This window comes from Erithacus rubecula, assembly GCF_903797595.1.
Source record: "Erithacus rubecula genome assembly, chromosome: 3".
Classification (NCBI taxonomy): Eukaryota; Metazoa; Chordata; class Aves; order Passeriformes; family Muscicapidae; genus Erithacus; species Erithacus rubecula.
The window spans coordinates 117,418,999-117,436,897 of record NC_136689.1 but is presented as its reverse complement, the minus strand read 5'-3'; the positions used below and the strand labels follow the sequence as shown (position 1 = coordinate 117,436,897).

General features: G+C 34.5%; 1 protein-coding gene across 4 annotated transcripts in view; it reads left to right on the top strand.

The window, feature by feature from the left end:
* Window positions 1-17,899, top strand: part of UBE2W (ubiquitin conjugating enzyme E2 W) — a 65,081-nt gene that overhangs the window by 25,098 nt on the left and 22,084 nt on the right. For 2 of the 4 annotated variants that reach the window (XM_079299537.1, XM_079299539.1), the window contains exon 6: window positions 4,175-7,062. The exons of the other annotated variants lie outside the window; for them this stretch is intronic. In XM_079299537.1, the coding sequence (XP_079155663.1) occupies window positions 4,175-4,188 (14 nt within the window). In that variant the 3' untranslated portion in view covers window positions 4,189-7,062. Of the gene's footprint in view, window positions 1-4,174; window positions 7,063-17,899 lie in introns of those variants that run through there. 4 annotated transcript variants of the gene reach the window in all.

Here is a 17,899-nt window from a genome sequence, read left to right as displayed (position 1 = left end):
AAATTGTAGGAAAGTAAGATAAATGTTCAAAGCATTAAACTATTTTTTTTCAATTCAAAAAGTTATTTAAATCCTATTTCTGAGATACTCTGCTGTGATTTTTCTTTCTATATCACATTTGAATAATTTATGGTGGAAATTAAAACATTTAAACTGTAGGATTGACTTTCATTCAAAGTTCTTGTAAAGTGTATCAATCCATGACAAGTTTAAAGTTTAGGATTGGAGAAAGTCCATGATGAAAGTAGGTTTTGCTCTAAACCATTTTTTGGTTATTGTTATTAGCACTTTAAAAACTTATGTTGTTGAAAAGATACCTATATATTTGTAAACAGCTGTGTGTTTTGATAGATTTCCAATCTTAATCAGAATTTCCATTATGGGACAGTTGACTGACTTTAAAGGCTCCTAAAAACTAATACTCAGTAATATAGTAATAAGATTCTCCATGGACATGATAAAGAAGAAAAAAAAGCATATTTAAACTGCTCTTGTCTGCAGTGCTAGTGCTACGTTGTTTGTTTTTTTTTTTCATTTGGTTTTGGTTTGGGGTTTGCTTTGCTTTTGCTTTTGTGCTTTTTTCTTTTCTTTCCATGTGTTCTGTGTCTTGCTTTATACTGTGTGGTTTCTTTCTTCTGCCTCAGCATTTGTCATCCTCCACCCAGAGCTGCAGTTGGCTGTATGTGCTTGTCTTATCCACTCCATTGGTGAGGAAAGAGTGAAGAGGGGGGTAGAGATGGGCCATGCTTTCTTTTCTCTCCTCTCTTGTTAGCAATGGTTTCCTTGCTTTCTCTAGGAAAATTCTGTACAAACTGTAGTTATTGGAAGCACAAATGCTTTGGGAAGGGATAAGTCAGAGCAGGTAATACTCTATGCTAGTGTAATGCAGAGCAGTTGATTTCCATCACTGCCTCTTGCTGAAGGTTCCACCATAACACATCCTCTGTTTTTCATGGCCTCGCCACTCCAGGATATGTTCTTTCCCTCAAGTGAAACTAAAGCTAGTATTTTGAGGCAGTGAGAGTTCATGACTGGAAAGGCAAATTCCAAAGTCTTCACCCTTAAAATTCTTAAGATTCTTAAAAGCCCCTGGATGGCCTAACAAGAAAAACTTGATAGTTTCATAATACTTGCTGAGACCCATGGGGTCTTGACATATGGTAATGTAACAAAATGAAACTCTGTTTGTCCTAGTAGATTAACTCCAAAACAAGGTGGCTTCAGGTACAGTAAGAAAAGTGCTGTATGTCATGAGATTAAGGTATATCTAAGAAATTTTGGACCATCACGTGGTTGTTTTTAAAGCTGACTCCAAGAATAATAATCATATTGCACACATATTTTCATCCTCAGCAGATTATTCAGCAGTCACTTTCTTTTCTCTCTCTGTTTTTATGCTCTTGTCATGTATTTGGTGCTTCTCCATTTCTAGTTTTGGTTTCTCTTAAATGGCAGTTTTGGAGAGTTTTTGTTAACTTTTGATTTTCACTTGCCAATTATATTTAAAAAGAAACAGGTAAAGTTCCATTTATTGGCTTTATCTTGTGTTTAAAATATGCTTTGTCTCCATTTGTACTAGCCTCCGTTTGATTTATAATAGAAATCTGTAAAAGGAGAACAATCTGCAGATACTACTTCTATTTCTTAATCGTGCAATTCAATTGTGTTAAACAAGCAAAACAGAAACTTAGTATGAAAAGAAATCTGACTTACTGATTCTGAAGGTTGCTGTACTATTATGGCTCAAAACCATGGCTTACAGTTCACTCAATGGGTATTTTAGTACTAAGAAATTACTATGCAGTGTTTTTTTCTGGAAAAAAGTCAGAAAACCTTACCCCTTCTCAAATTCAGAGCAACCTAAAAACCAACCTCTGAGGCATGAGAAAATAAGTCAGTTCATTTAAATAACTCATACTGTCTTGATTAAAAATTTGTTGGGCTCCCCACCACCTTAAATTCTTTTAGGAAAAAATGAAATATTCCTGGTGCCCACTGGGCAAAAAAACCCATGAATTGTAAGAGTGTTTTCCCTTCTAGTTTTGTGTGTGTGTCATTTGCTTCTTTTCTCAGTTGATTTTGTTTCTTCTATGTGGACATACAACAAGACTGCCAAGGCATGATCTTTAAATTGTCAGCATTTTCTAAACAGGTTTAGAGAAATGGTATGTTACAGTAAAATGGGAAGTGTTAAAAGATGCTTCTGTCATGTTTATTTTCTGCTCATGCTTCAACTGACGTTTCATATATCTAATTTTGTGGTTGAACCACATTTGCCTGGGTAAGTGAGGGAAGGAAAAACAATCCCACCCAGGAAAGAAAACCAGTTGTCCAGGGGTAACTGCTGTGAGAAATTAAATGCCAGGGCTAATACAACAACCTGTGGAGGGAGATGCAGAGTGGTTCTGCCACTTCTGCTGTCAGCTGCCCATTGGACTGGTTTAGCTTTAATATGACATTGTAGCTCTGTGTTTTGAAGAGATAAGAGGAAGTCAGTCATATATATTAATAGATGCATTTGAAGGAAAAGTTTTTTTTTTTCCAGTATGTGCCTGGAATTTATTTACCTGGAAGCAAAATAGTATCTGATTGGAAGCTGATGTAAAGCAAACCTGGATGAGCACAGATTGATAAAGTGGCACTTTGAGACATGTTCTGACATGTAAATAATGTGTCTGCATTCACCTTAATACAGAGTTTTTACATCCCTGCCCAAACACAGCAGCTTATTCCATGAGCAGAGTTGTGAAGCTTTGTTTGCTACAAAATTTAGTCCTCACAAGCCATGTTTTAAAGTTTCTGATCTTTGATAATTTTTCTATTTGAAATATTCTATTGAAATATTTCTAGATTGTCTGCCCTACTGAATGTCTGTTTCAACTGTATGTTGACTTTCCTGCTGAATTTCAATGTAAGAGTTGTTCATGTTGTGTTAAAGACAGAGAAGGATCCTCCAGATACAATTTACTTGGGAATCCAGACTGAAATTGGTTTCATAAAGCTGTTGACTTCCTTTGTTGTTATCAGGAGGTAGATTTTGGGGGGGGGAGGGGATGGGGAGGAAAGGAAAGGCAATGGTATTTGTTTTCAACCAGCACTTCCTTGCTGCTTTTGGGTTTGGAGTTGCTTTGGTTTCAGTTTTTCCTAAAGTAGAAAGTGTTTTCTCTGATATTTGGCCTAAAGTTTTAGTACACCGTTGAAATATCTTTCTCTTTTGCATCCTTATCCACTTTTTTTAAACATGTACAGTAGCCTACTAAAAAAATTACAGAATTTTTTTTTACAAGTAATAGCTTTGATAGAATATTTTCACATGAGAATGTAGAATGTTTATGAGGCTATATTTTTTAGGCGTGGGTGGTTACAAGTAAGTTTTTTAAAAATAAACAGACAGTAGATTTGCTTTCTGTTAACAGCTTAATATTTACTGCTAGCAGGTCCAAATACACTGCAGGTTGATGTGTGAAGGCGAATGTTTAAAAGGGAGAGCATTAATATGGAGTGTAATGCAGAAAAGCTAGGCATAGAACATGCTTTTTTATAGTATGTTCTGTCTAATCACAGCATCTAAAATTTAGTGTATGTAATTCAGTTTCAGGTTTGCGATTTTAGTATTATAGTTATTAACCTATTCTTTTTGCATATATCTGTCAGCTGTTGTTTTATGTTGAGTCTTGATAAATAAATTAATGTACATATATATATACATAAACACACATATACACATATAAATGTATAAAAGGTTGAGAATGCATCAGAAGTGGCCTACTCTGCCAGGTCTTATCCCTATATATTCCTTATAAAAGGATGTCTTAATTCAATAACAGCTGTGGATCTGTGGTGCTTCAAGGGTGCAAAAGGTTAAGCGTATTTGATTTTTCATTTTCCTGGCAAGTGGCTTTCTAAATATCAAGCATGGAAATGACTGTCATTTTAACGGAGTATTTGCTAATACTAATGTCTTTGGGGATGTATATGTATTTTTAAAGTTTAATTTTTTATACTGTCTTTTCTCCCAGAGTAGTTATTGAACAAAACAACAGAATTATTCAATCAGGATATTTCCTCTGCATGTTACTGTCTATGCTAGGACTTGTTTCTGCCTATAGCACCTGCTAATTTGGAACTAGAATGTTTATATGTGTTCCATAAATGCTCTTCTTTTATTTTAAAGATGACACATGTTGATGCCACCATTTTGTGATCCTCGTAGCAGAAGATAGTCCTACTGAGAAAATGAGCACTTTGATCATTCAGTCTTTGAACTTTAACCTTTGACTGGAAGTGACCTATAGGCAATGAAGACTACTTCCTTTGACTGCATTTTTACTAGTGTGCATTCTGGGCGCATGTTGATCGCTGGTTCAGTCCATGCAACTGACATGCTTTTATTAGTCATACAGTATTAATGCAGGTGTCCAGAAATGTCAGAATAATTCCATTATTTTTGTTTTAAGCTTTTGGAAGAATTCCAGGTCTTCATATATTGTGCAATAACACTGAGCTCCTTGGCGGTTTTGGTGCATCCATTGCCGGCAATGGACATTGTACCAGGGAAAGGTTTTGCTCCTGCCACAAAAAAGATTGATACATGACAGAACTTCTGAAAGTTTTGGATATATTTGGATTATAAGCAAGGGATTGACAATTACCTTAAATCCAGCCCATTCTTTTATATTTGGATTCTATGCACTGTGACCACAAAACTAGCAGCATGAGTTAACATGCCTAGCTGAAGGACTGTAATAAGATCATTACGTATTTATTAAATTGTTTATCTGCTGTCAAATTGTTTTGACATGGGCGGTTTTTCAAGTGACATTGGCAGAGAGGTACAATGTTATCCCTATGGTGAAATAAAACTACTTTTTGTATATAGTTATTCATATCTCTGAAGCAAAGGTATGAGTAATTTAGGGTATGAGTGATTTAAACAAGATTTATTTTGGAGATAGAGGATGGCAGTGATATAACCGAACTAGCTACAGTCCATAATTGGGCTTGTAATTTGTACTTTAGAGCTTTTTCCAAATAGATTGCACACTGTTATTTCCTGCTAGCCATCAGCATGAGCCCTACTGCCTACACCAATATTTCATTTATTTATGTGTTCAAAAGCAATCCATATAACATTTTTTGTTTGCATTCACTGTTTCTTTTGTGTTGTATGTCATATTTGAATGTTAAGAAACAATATTTTGATTGAAAAGCTTTGTTCAGAAGATATTTTCATGTAAATTATTTCTTTATCTTGTAAGCATCATCTTGTCTTTTAATCCTGTATTATAAAAAGAAAAAAAAATACATTTTTGACAGAGGCTTAAAGTTTTCACAAAAAAAGTGTGGACCTTCTTATTTAAGTTTAGACTAAAGTATATTTTCTTAACTTGCTTGTCCCACGTAGCTATGCCAATTTTTCCAGGTTTTTCTTCACCAAAAAAGGGGGAAAAGCCTAAAATCAGACATTTTTCTGTGGAGCAACATTTATTCAAATGATAGTTGTTCTCAGCACTCTGTAATATTTTGATACTGCAATTAGGTTGTCTTTTTAGGAAGCACTTTTATAAACTAAATACCTTTACACATATGCAAAATTTCTATAATTTTTTTTACTGTTGCCTTATTGTTGCACTCAAAAAAAAAAAAACGAATTCAAGCAATTAATGCATGAATGTCTAAATCAAGTAATGGCTTGATGTAAAAACAAAAAAGCAAAAAAAAAAATCCCTAAACCAAATCCACAATGCATAACTACAGTAAAAAGCAGAAAATTGGCTGAAAAGACTGATATTTTTTTTTTAAATTTGCTGTATGATAACTGACATTTTATAGCCTTGTACATACTTCTGTTACCTATTGTTTAAAATACTTTTAAAAAGTATAGGTGCTTAACTCAGGGTGGAGAGAATTTAGATGGATTTGCTTCAGAGAAGTATTTTGTATGGCATCAGAACTGGAGATACTGGCAGTGAAGTGAGGCTACAATATACTTCAGGAACTGCTCTTTTTTTCTACTGTACTGAAAATATCTCTTGGCCTTTAAAACTCAATGGTAAAATCTAGCTTTGGATATAAATTTGATGTGTGTATATATTTTCACAATGAGCCTTGGAAACATAGAATTAATTTTCTTTTAAGAGCCAAAAAAAAAAAAAGTAGTTTTAAACATAAATACTTCTGCTGCAAACGTTTTGTTTCTCAAAGTTTTATTGTTGTGAGATAATCAGACTGGTTATTCTTAGAAACAGTTCATATGAACAAGCAGTAATTTGATACTTCATCTGTATAGTCTTGTTCACTGCTCTGTATTAATTGAAGCAATTTAGAAAGTCGTATATGAATGATTCACATAATGGATCCTATCAAAATAGTCTACAGGAAAGAGACCTTAGTGTGACCAGGTAATGTCTGAAGAAATGGCTTAAGTACATCTCAGATTCAATTATCTTTTCATGTAGTGGCTTGGGAAACTACAATACATAGTTTCAGAGAAGCTTTATGACATACCATATGTATTTTGTTGAAGATGGGTGTTGTAGTGCAAAGCATTATACATTTTATTGACCTGTGCTAACACATGGACTATAGTGAAGTTAAATAACCAGATTTATGCTGCTCTTTAATAAACCCCCACCCCCTATAATATACTTAGATCAAGAAAATGCAAGGTAGATTAGAAGAGAATGTACCTCAGGTCTTATGGTTTACAGTAGAAATGCCTCATTGGTTCTCTTGTAAATCTGTGGGTAAGTTCACTTATATAGAGAGGGCCAAGACAAAGCTTATATACCACTCAAGCCCTCAAAATAGTGCAAATATTCTGACAATGCTATGATGTTCTGAAAAAGGGCTTGAATTAGATGGAGGTGGTGCCATCCTTTCCCAAGGGTGACCTTGTGTATGTAACTTTCTTTGACTTGGAATTTCTCACATGGAATGGTTACAGAATTGGCTTGAAACTATCTTGCTTTTATTTTGTGTCAATATTCATGTTGTTAAACACTTTGTTTTGTGTTTAGTGTCTTTATACTATAACACAATAAATTCTTGTTTTAAAATAGATTTCTACCCTTGAATGGAAATACGTGTGGACCTTTTCATGGTGGAGTGCAGGAGCACAGTTCCTTGCATTCAGCCACTCTTAAGACAAAGCTGCCAGTAATTCTAAAATGTTGATGCATATCAGAGGAGGAATTTGCAAAACAGCAAGGTGTTTCTTCATTCTCCAGAGGATATCTGTTGTAACAGCTGAAAGAAATAGTTAATTTGGAAAAAAAATCACTTAGATGTCATGCTTTCATTTCTCACAGATGAGCATATAGTTCTTTATCATGTTTTTCTTTGCCATTTGACAAGCACTAAAAATACTTAATGAGAACTTTCAGATGTAGGATTCTTGTTTGCCTGCAGTGGTGGGAAAAGAGTTTCTATTATTTTGTCAGCATCTATCAGGACTGATGCATGAAATCTGTGCCTTGTACCAATAACTGCTTTCAGTTTTTTGCCTTTTTTTTTTTTTTTTATTGGAAGGTGATGCCTTCTGCTTTGTAAAGGCAAGGTACTGCATACTTAAAACATGTATTTTTATGAAAAAATTAAGTTTTAGAATTCATGTGTTTTCTATTGTGAAGATCATTCTAAATGTTTGATTTTTTCATTTACTACTTTTTTTTTTTTTTTTTTTTTTTTTTTTTTAAAGTCTTGACAAAATTTAAGATGTAAACTGAATTTAAAGATATGCTTTAAGGAGACCATTAAGTTTCCAGGACAGTAATCAATGATGTCTTAAAAAGAGAGGGGGGGTGGGGGGGGAACCCTAATTAAATGAAAAAATTTGCAAAAATGCAGCCCTAGAGTTTCAAGGTTTGGAGAATGTCAGTATAGTTTTTGCCTCCTCTGTTAGAGCAATTGATCATTATGTTGTGTTTGCATGTTCACTAATCCGATCATTCTGAAGAATAAGTTTGAATGAATTTTTTTTAAAACCAGTTACTTTTAATCCATATCACCCAGTCCAGATAGGATTTGCTCTTATCCATAGTGGTACTAGAATAGTTGGGTGTTGAACTGAATAAGGGGAGTTAAGCTGTTTTAATGATATTCCATCTTCAGGTGCAGTCACACAGCAGCATGGGAAGAGAGACTTTGGATTTGGATTATGTGCCAGGTACTTGCTGGCTTGTTGTTTCTAGGACTGATACTAAATTTCCAAGCATCCTGGCTTTAAAATAGCTTTATAAAATTGGTAGAATAGAAATACCATGAACCGCCTTTTACTATAAAATGTAATTCAGAAATGCAAATTTGAGAATACTTAGTCTCTGGTTTATTTCATTTTACTGATAAATAGTAGTGCAGGAAAATCTGTTCACTCTGTTTCTTTTTCTTGCAGATTTTATGTACTTTAAATAATAGTGTTAAAGGAATTTTGATCAGCTGATTCAAGGTAACAAATTCTCTCTGGAGCTGCTTAAAGTGATTTTTTGTTTTTTTGGTTTTTTTTTTCCTTAAACTACAAAGTACTGTGGAACTACCATGTTACTGAAATACTCTTAGTTTCCATCCTGAAGTATGTTGACAAAACCATATATGTTTCATTCAGATAATTTTTTTTTGTATTTAAAATCCAAAAATTAAATGCAAAATCAATGAATGGACTGTGCAGTGTATATAAGTCTAGAGATTGGACTTATGAGCTTGTGTCCATAGTTTCTAATATAATACTTCATAGGAGCTTTAATGTGTGAGTCAGTGGTAGTAGGTTAGATTTTATTTAACTCCCTCTACTTTACAGATATGCTATGAGCAGTGTAACTGTCTTTTGAAGTGATATTTTTCTCTTGACCTTTGCTGCTGAAGGAGTGCCTTACAAATGACTCTTCTGAATAGGAATCCAGTGAAGAAATGAAAACCATAATGATGGCCTCAGAGAAAGATGTCACAATCTGAATCCTATAGCACTGACCACAGCTCTTCCCTCATGCTAACCTGCTTTTTGTTACTTAAAATCTCCATGATAAGACCTTAAAACTTTTGTCCTGCCTTCAGCAATTGGGGAACCTGTCTACTTCAAGCCCTTTGAAGTTTGTGCTAAGTAGGTCAGGGTTAAATCTGTTCAGATGAACATTATGGGACTACAATATTATCTGGATACTGCTAATGCAGTTCTCCAGGGCATTTAATACCTAAAGATAAAATTAAGCATGGTTCCTGCTATTACCAGAGAAAGAGGAATTTGTACTTCTTCCTTTCCAGTCTAATGATTTACATTCCTACCTTGCATCTAACTATATTCTTGAGTATGCACTGAGATGATTTGATATGGTAAATCAGTAGAAAACAGACTTAAGGAAAAGTAAAAATCTCTCTTCTCAATTAGCAAATAATATCAGCTTGCTGCATAAGCAATAGTTTCAGAGCTAGTGCAAGACATGGAAAGCTTTGTGTACCTGGAGTTTGGAAGGTGGGCACTAAAACATCATTGGTCTCTCTAGAACTTTCTGTATGCCATAAAATACTAGCAGCCTTGTGTTATGCAGATGCTGAGTCATGTGCTATGAGAAGCCTGAGAGCTGGAGGTCTGGACTGCCTATGACAGTCAACAGCAGGAGACTCTCCTATCTTAAACTGTTTTCTAGTAAAAAAATCTGGAATTGTTCCAAAACCTTCAAGTGATCTGTTACCTCTCCATTTAGATGCCTTGAGTTCTAGTGCTCAGGAACAGGTTGGCTTTTTGTGTTTTGGTGAGGATTTTTTTTTTCTTTTTTGTTGTTGTTGGGTTTTGGTGTTATTATTGTTTTTGTTTTTTTATATGTAGCAAGTCTGTAGTCATTGTTCTGTGAGGATATTTTTAAGTAATTTTTAACAGATAATGTTGTCAAATCTCAATCAAATATAGTTACTGATGTTTAGAAAATGCCAGTTATTTTCCAGAAGGAAAGCAATAATGTTACAAATCAAATGTTCTTGAGATTAGAGAAAAAGCCACGTGTGTTTACAGTCATCTAACATAAGAAAACACTTGTGTCTCATGTCTCAGAAGTCTCATTTGTCAATTGAATGCTTCAAGAACAGTCCTCTTGCACTCTGGTGGAGTTTTTCAAGACAAAACCACACTGGTTGCCATCTCATCCCTTCCTCTGAAGGTCTTGTTCAAGAAATCAATGAAACCTGGTGGTTTTGATCTGTATTTATTTGTGCTGAGTCAGTGAAAGTGTGTGACAGCTGTTACTCTGACTGGTGATGAAGTGTGAATAGCTCTCATGTCTCTTTCTCTAAACTGTCCTTATGTCTGCAGAAAACATTATTAGCCATGTTTCACATGCATAGAATAAAGTGGATTTTATTTACTTGATATAGATAATTTATTGAAGATCAGAACTCTGGAAGATGCAGTATAGAACTAAGTAAACAAGTTACAAAGATAAGTCATCAGACCTCCAGATGACTTAGAGTACATCCAGCCTGAAGTCTTGATTTACATAAGGTTTTAAATCTGTGGGGCTTGAGGAGAGGGGAGAAATTGTGTGCATCACCTTGCACTGGTATCTTCTGTATCACACTTGGTTTTGGACTGTACTCTTTTAATCTCTTATCTGTGTGTTGTCATCTGCCCCAAGCAGTAACAACTGTCTTAAGCATTATTCTGGAGTAACAGGTGTCTTTGTATTTCTTAAATAATAATAATCCAGACATTCCTGTATTGGGAATAATTTTTCAAATGTTCCTTCAAACTGTTGACCAAGTCAGTGAAGATACCACATGGAGATAGGCTGTGTTCACAAAGAATGGTGGGAGGGAAACAAGCAGTTCCTGAAGTTTTAAGTTTGGTATTGTCCTGAAGATTCTCTAAAACTCAGTGGCTGGTGGCATGGTGTTTTGGGTTTCTATGGTTTTGGGGGTTTTTTTTTTTTGGTTTTTTTTGGGTTTTTTGTGGTTTTTGTTTGTTTTTTTTTTTCTTTTAAGAAGACATCAGTAATTGCACCAATCTATAATTCTTATGTTATGAAGTTCTTCAAAACTGTGAAAGGGCAAATGCAATGCAATTATAGTCGTGATGCAACTGAAGGATCAAGGTCGTGTCTGACAACCAGTAGCAGTTTGTTGAGATGTGCTATATTAAGGAAAATAGAATGGGTAGCCCTCTCCATGAACTGAGGTAATAGTTTCTTTTTGCCTTTGCAATACTTTTATCAGAAACCCTAATAAACAGCCAAGTAGATTTCATACTGTGCCTGACAAAGAGATTTTGAAGTCTTCCAGGGGAAAATAGACTGGACACAGTAGTTTGCTATGTCTTTTGTAATTCTGAAAATCTCTTCTGTTAGCTTTCTTTCTTTAGTCTAGGAATAGACTAAATCATCCCTAGGCACTACTTTCGTCTTCCTGGTATCTTGGGTATAACTGAAGAATTCTTTTCCCTAAAAGCTTCTCTGGATTGTTGTTACACTCAGTTAAATACAACATCTACTGTGTGTTGCCCATCAGGTACTTTGTAATGTTGAAGGTTTTTAAACTCATTTCTGTACAACACTTTTTGAAAGTGAACATTGTAACGGCTTACCATTTGGATTTTGGTATAAATTATTTCATCCAGAAGGCAGGTTTCCTTACATAAGTAACTGTAGTATGGAATGTAGTAAGGCTTAAGGCTTCCTGAATGAGTTGTGAAATGCAAATCCATCTGAATTTCTTTATTCAGCATTGGGTGTACCTGGGTAAGTATAACAAAAATTCTCTTGTGCCAGCCAGCTGTCTGGAGCATCCCTGCACACCAAGTTTAATGTCTCAGGGTTTTCTTTGGAGTAAAGATCTAATTGGAAAATTTGTGGTGATCTTTGCATAAGGTGATTCCATACTGTTTTGTGGTGAGATGTTTTTTTTGTGTATTTCAAGGCAGCTATTAATGCACTGGTGCTTGATTTTGAGAAATGGGTCCTCTCACTATTGAGAGTTTGTCACATGGTAAAGCATTTACTTAATTCTTTATTTCTTATATTTTCAAAGTATTATGGCAGATTTTGGCCTCTGGAAAGGAATCCTCCTGCATGGTCTGCACCAGAATGCTGTTTCTCTCTGTCATAGAGTTTATTTCTTAGGTTGGTCTCAACAGTAGTTATATGTGTAGGTACATACTAAAGGTGGGTACTGAGCTTGCTTAAGCTATGCATTAACTGAGTTTATTTTAGTGTATATTGATGTTTATATGTTTTATCTTACTTTATATAGTATCAAACACCTTTTTATTGCAGCTTTTCATTTAAAATAGCAAGATTCCATCAATATTTACATTTTCATTCTTTATTGATTTTATTGATTTTTTTAAAACAAAATAGTGCATTAAAAATAATGTGGATAAAAGGAAATGAGGACTTGCTAGCTTTTGTCTGGAAGTTAAAACTTATGAATTCTTACAAAGTACTCCTTTCAAATTTCCATTTTTTAATCTAAGGAGCTTTTTGTTGACTTTGCTTTTTTTTCTGAAAACATTCTTTTACTGGCATTCATTTTACCTGATACAGATACAGAGATCAAAGGACACAACAAGTCCAAAGAATTCAGCCACAGTAGAAAGATGCTTCCCATTCTCCATAGTTAATTTGCTTCCCATCTGTCTCTATTAAGTTACACTGCTAACTACCTTTTATTGTGGGACAGTGGAACAATTCTGCAACAAGTTGAAAAGGACCTGTATTTCTACCATATTGTAGAAGTGAAAAAAAACCAAAACAAAACAACAAAACCAAACTTAAGGATTTATGCAGTAAATTGAACTTGTATTAAACTAGTAATTTCTTAAATAATTATTCTCTTGGAACAACAGCCAGACTTACATGAAGCCAAACTGCAAGAGCAGAAAAGAGGAATTGTCTGTAGTTGGCATTCATACAGATAAAAAGGGTTCCCCCTCTCCCAGCCCCAGAAAAAGAAAGGTTCAGAAGTTACCAGTACTACAAACATGACTCAGTACATGACATAAAGGGCTTATCAGGGTCAATAGGAATGGTAATAAAGCATTGCCTACATATGCTTCTAAGTATAGAATCTCATGAATGGAAACACTAAAAGCAAGGGCAACTGGCAGCATTGTCACTCAAATAATGTTTATTTTTAGAGGATTACCAATGCTTCCAGTCTGCTGTTAGTATTATTTCTTGCCAGCACATACAAGCTTCATTCTCAGTTTACCCAATTTTTTAAGTGACAGCTTTTAGAGCAACAAGATTTCTGCTACTTCTAGGGTCTGTAGCAAAATGCTTCAGCTTCAGAACAGGTGGAGTATAATTAAATAAGCAGCAGGTATTACATTAGCTGGACTTAACAGAATCCATGCATGTTACACCTACATCACTTCACTTTCACCTAGAAAATACCCATTTCTAAGAGGTTTACTGTGCAAGACATTTTTATTCATGTAATATTATTTATTCATGTGTATTATTCATGTAATAGCAACAAGCACTGTGACTTTCTCAGAGGACAGCATTGAAACAGTAGTGTAACAATGTATTTGAGTGAGACAAATCATATCAATATTAAATGCAGTTGGTTAAAGATGTTTGGCTTCACATCATTTTACAGTCCTGCTAAAATTAGGACCCCACCTCTTAGTGAAGTTTTTTTTAGTCTAGTGACAAAATTATAAATTACTGTCTGTAGTGAAGGGCAAATATTGTCATGTGCATAAACTGACAAAATAGCTGGACTAAGTACTATGGCTTTATGAAGGTGTAATACAGTAGACACTAAGAATTGCAGCAGTTCTAACTTTGTAATTTTAAAATGAGTTGTCAGTGCAACATTCTCCCATTAATGATACAACTATTACCCTGCAATATCACCAAATCATCAGTTTGCCATATTGTCCTAGCTTTGCCAGAACAACAGAAGTTTAGGAGTTATGGGAGCTCCAGGATATTTTGAGAATTGACACAAATGCCCTGACTGGATATTTTTGCTAAAATGTTGTATAACACTCATTGAGCCAGACTTTTCCCAGCCATTCAATAATTTACCAAAAGCACTTGTTTTGTGATAGTTGAATGTTGGGCTGAATTTGACAATTTAAGCAAGAGGAAACCCCCACATAATTGGAGAAGTTGATTGTTCATTTGATGAGATAATAGGACCAATATATTATCTAGAACAAGAAATAAAAATGCTTAAAAAGGCAAAATCTGTGACAGATCTCTACATCTCTGAATTTCTCTGAAAGTTTAAACTGGAACAGTGCCCACATTCCTTCATAGAAACATCCCCATGTCTGACAATGTATTGATTCTTCAAAACCATATTAAATCAAAGCATAACCAAATTACAGGACACTGCATCTTTACAGACTGATATGAAAACCTGGGACAGTTTTATCTGTTGCCTTGCTACACTTCTAAGTTCACTATGGAACCCAGTGTGTTACTGATTTATGTACACATTTGATAAAAGGAAAAACAAAGTACTGAATTTTCATGTCCAACACTGGCCTTAACTTCAAGATGTTAAAGATCTAATCCCTGCTTTCTCTGGGATCTAGTCTGCTCCTTGTAAGGGTGGCAATAGCTGTGATTAGGTACACATCTTTCATGAGTATGGCTGCAAGTAAATGTGACTAGTATGGACACTGATGTACAAACTGGTCACATTAGTAATGTCACTTTGGTTATGTTTGAAGTGTTGCTGTGATCTTTGCCTGCACTGATTTTGCCAGACTAATGAGAATCCAAAGCATTTCAAGGTGTTTGTGTTCCTCTCATCCAACACCGTCAGTGGAAATAGCTTCGTGTTTGAGCGTGTTTGAAGGCCTTTTATGTAGTCAGAATGCTATCAGTAAAGCAAAACCCCCAAGAACCCCAGGCTTGTAAACAGAAATTTAATCTTCTAGAATCTGTTGCTTCCTTGGCCTGTAATTACACTTTGGCTTTCCCATACTTCTCTCCTGAGCAAAGCCAGTGTAGTCTCATCAGATAGCAATGACTACGAATGCAGAAATGGGCCATTCCTAAATGTCTGTGTGCTTAGTAATGGAATACAACACCACAATCTTCAGGTTGCTAGTTTTGTTATTATTCTTGCAGATTTATCAGATTGTAGTTTGTCTTTGTCTTCACTGCTGTGGTCATGAGATGTGAATCCCTGGCTGACCTGAATTATCCTGGTTTTCTTCTACCATTCTATGCTCTGTGCTTTAAAGAAGTAATCCAAATCTTGTTGGGTTTTGGCTGTTTTTTGTGCTGTTTTGTTTTTTTAATATATAAAACACAGGATATTTGAGAAGTTTCCAGTATTCATAATGGGTGATTAACTTGTATGAGGTGTCTGCATTTACATACACAAAGTAACTGTACACATTAACTAGATAGGCATAAATATGCAACATCACATTTTCTGTAGTTGTAAGAAGGTGAGATGGCTGTACAAAAAGCTTTTACAGTACTTTGTGTCAAAAACAAATGGAAAATTATGGAAATAGCTGTCATTAAATGTGCAAATTAAAACTAGGGAATTGGGGCTATATATTGTGCAGTTTTGGATATATGAACTGTGATGATGAATGAAGTTTTCTGAATGGGCAGTATAACTTCTAATATTTACTTAATTTACCAGTATAATTTTAAAGTTTCACTAGTGTTATTAGAAGGGTAAAGCATTTATTTACACATGGTTTTACTATTCCCAGCACTGATGTATGAAAGCAATGGTAGCAAGTGATTTCTGAGAAATACAATGCTACCTGGAAAGCAATCTAAATTTGGGGCAGTGGGTCAATTAATAAAGAAACAGCATTGATACCTTAATGATAGGAGACCTAGATGAAGGCTGGTAATTGCAAAATCAGCACATCTTTTTGCTGAGTTTGCTTGGTGTTCTAAAACAATGATAGATGTTAAAGGAGATGAGGACCTGAGGTTTCTCAATGCCCTTATACCAGCAGTGGTGGAACTCAATATATGCTGAGAAGTGCAAGTTCTAGTTCACTTAATTTAGATTCTTGAAGTGATTGTGTGATTCATCTGGTTTAGGAAACTCACATTTTAGACATGAATCATCAAAAAGAGTGTGTTAGTGTGAGTTGTTAAAATTCATGGCATGTGAGTCCTCATTGGAGCATAAAGAGTAAATGGTTTCCATTACCTGAGAAGACTCTTTACAGTATGTACTCGCAGTTAGTTTTGTCTTGATTTGTTCATGCCTCTCATTTCATGCACTACCTAGTGATAAATTGGTTTAGTCATTTGTCTGTCATGCATTGGAGTTAAAAATTACTTTTATAGTTACCTGTATAGTTTTGCACCTGTAATTGGGGGGAGCAGTGGACTGACTAGAGTTAGTTTCATTAATAATGCTGGGTTTTAATATAATAAAATATAATAAAATACAATAAAATATAATCCCAAACTCCTGGGTTTTGCTTTTAATGATTGGAAAAATATTATTTAAAAAGTTAAGTGACCCATTCTTCTGATACTAAGCTATTAGAGGCTTTTATTTAGTTAAATGACTGACTAATGTAAATTATTATTCACTTCTTATTAGCTTGATAGTGCTTTCAACTTGAGTATCAAATATCATCCAAGTTCTTTAATAAATAAATAGTACAGCTACAAAGAAACTTTATAAAACTCTGAAACAGAATTCTGGAAGAAGCTGAAAAATACCCAGTCTTGGAAATTTTCTAAAGGAAACCAAGCAACCTGCCAACTCGAAAGTCAGGTTCATCTTTAAAGTTCATCCTACTTTGAGCAGGCAGGGTGGAGCAGACCTTCAGAACTCCTTTCCAATCAGTTCTGCAAATCTCCTACTTCTTAAATACATCATTGGACATTTTCTTTGGGGATTTATTTTTAGTTTAGTTTGGTTTGTAAGACTACATTGAGGGGTGGAAACTCATTTCTTGATGATTTATTTTAAAACTACAATTATAATAATAAAATATGTTAGTAAAAATTAGAATATTATGATTTTTTGCAAGTCAGTGAGGAAGTGCTGATTTATTTTTTTCTGACTCTGAGGTTAAAAATTACAAGGCCAAGTGTCATCTGGTGTCCTGCACTCGTGTACAGACCAAATAGAATAACTATATTTTCCTCCACTTAGGTATTTATGCAGGCATTTAGGCATTAATAAATTTAGTTGTTCATATATATAAAGCTCCAATCACACAGGAAACATTTAAAAAACAAAATACACCAATGGACTTCAAATTATTAAAAATATTTTATAAAACAAAGGTTAATATATGTATATATACATGGTAAATTTAGGTATAGAATCTGTTCTTTTGTATTCAATTTTCTTCCAGCTACATTCTGCTTGCACCACAAAAATGTATATCAAGATACAAGACTTCTGAGTTGATGTGTATCTCAAGATATGCTTTTAAACTAAGGTTTTAGCTGTTTAATAATAGCAATGTTATAAGAATGCTAGGTATTGAAATAGTAGCTCAGATTGGAGATTTTATAGGCTTGTTGGAATTACATGACAATTACATTACAATGCATTACATTGCAGAAAGTTCACAAAAGCTCCCACATAATCTGCTACACTGTAGGGCTGTTCTTCAAACTACTGATAGTAAGTAAAGCAAAAATGACATGACATAAAATTATCAAGAAAAACCCCAAGAACAGACAAATTAAAAAGACCCACAAACTTTTATGGACAGCACCATCATGATTCAGCATCTGAATGAACTTTACTCACACAAAAAATTTGTAGTAGCCTAATGAAAAGTCCTTGCATTATTTCCATTGCTACATTATATCAGAAGACTACAAAAGAAATTGAATTATACTGTGTATTTCTGTCCTCAGTTGTTAAATTAAATTAAGGGGTAAGGAATCTCAGAATGAGAAAACAAAACAATGGAGGAATGAGAAGGGGAGAATTAACAAGCTACCAC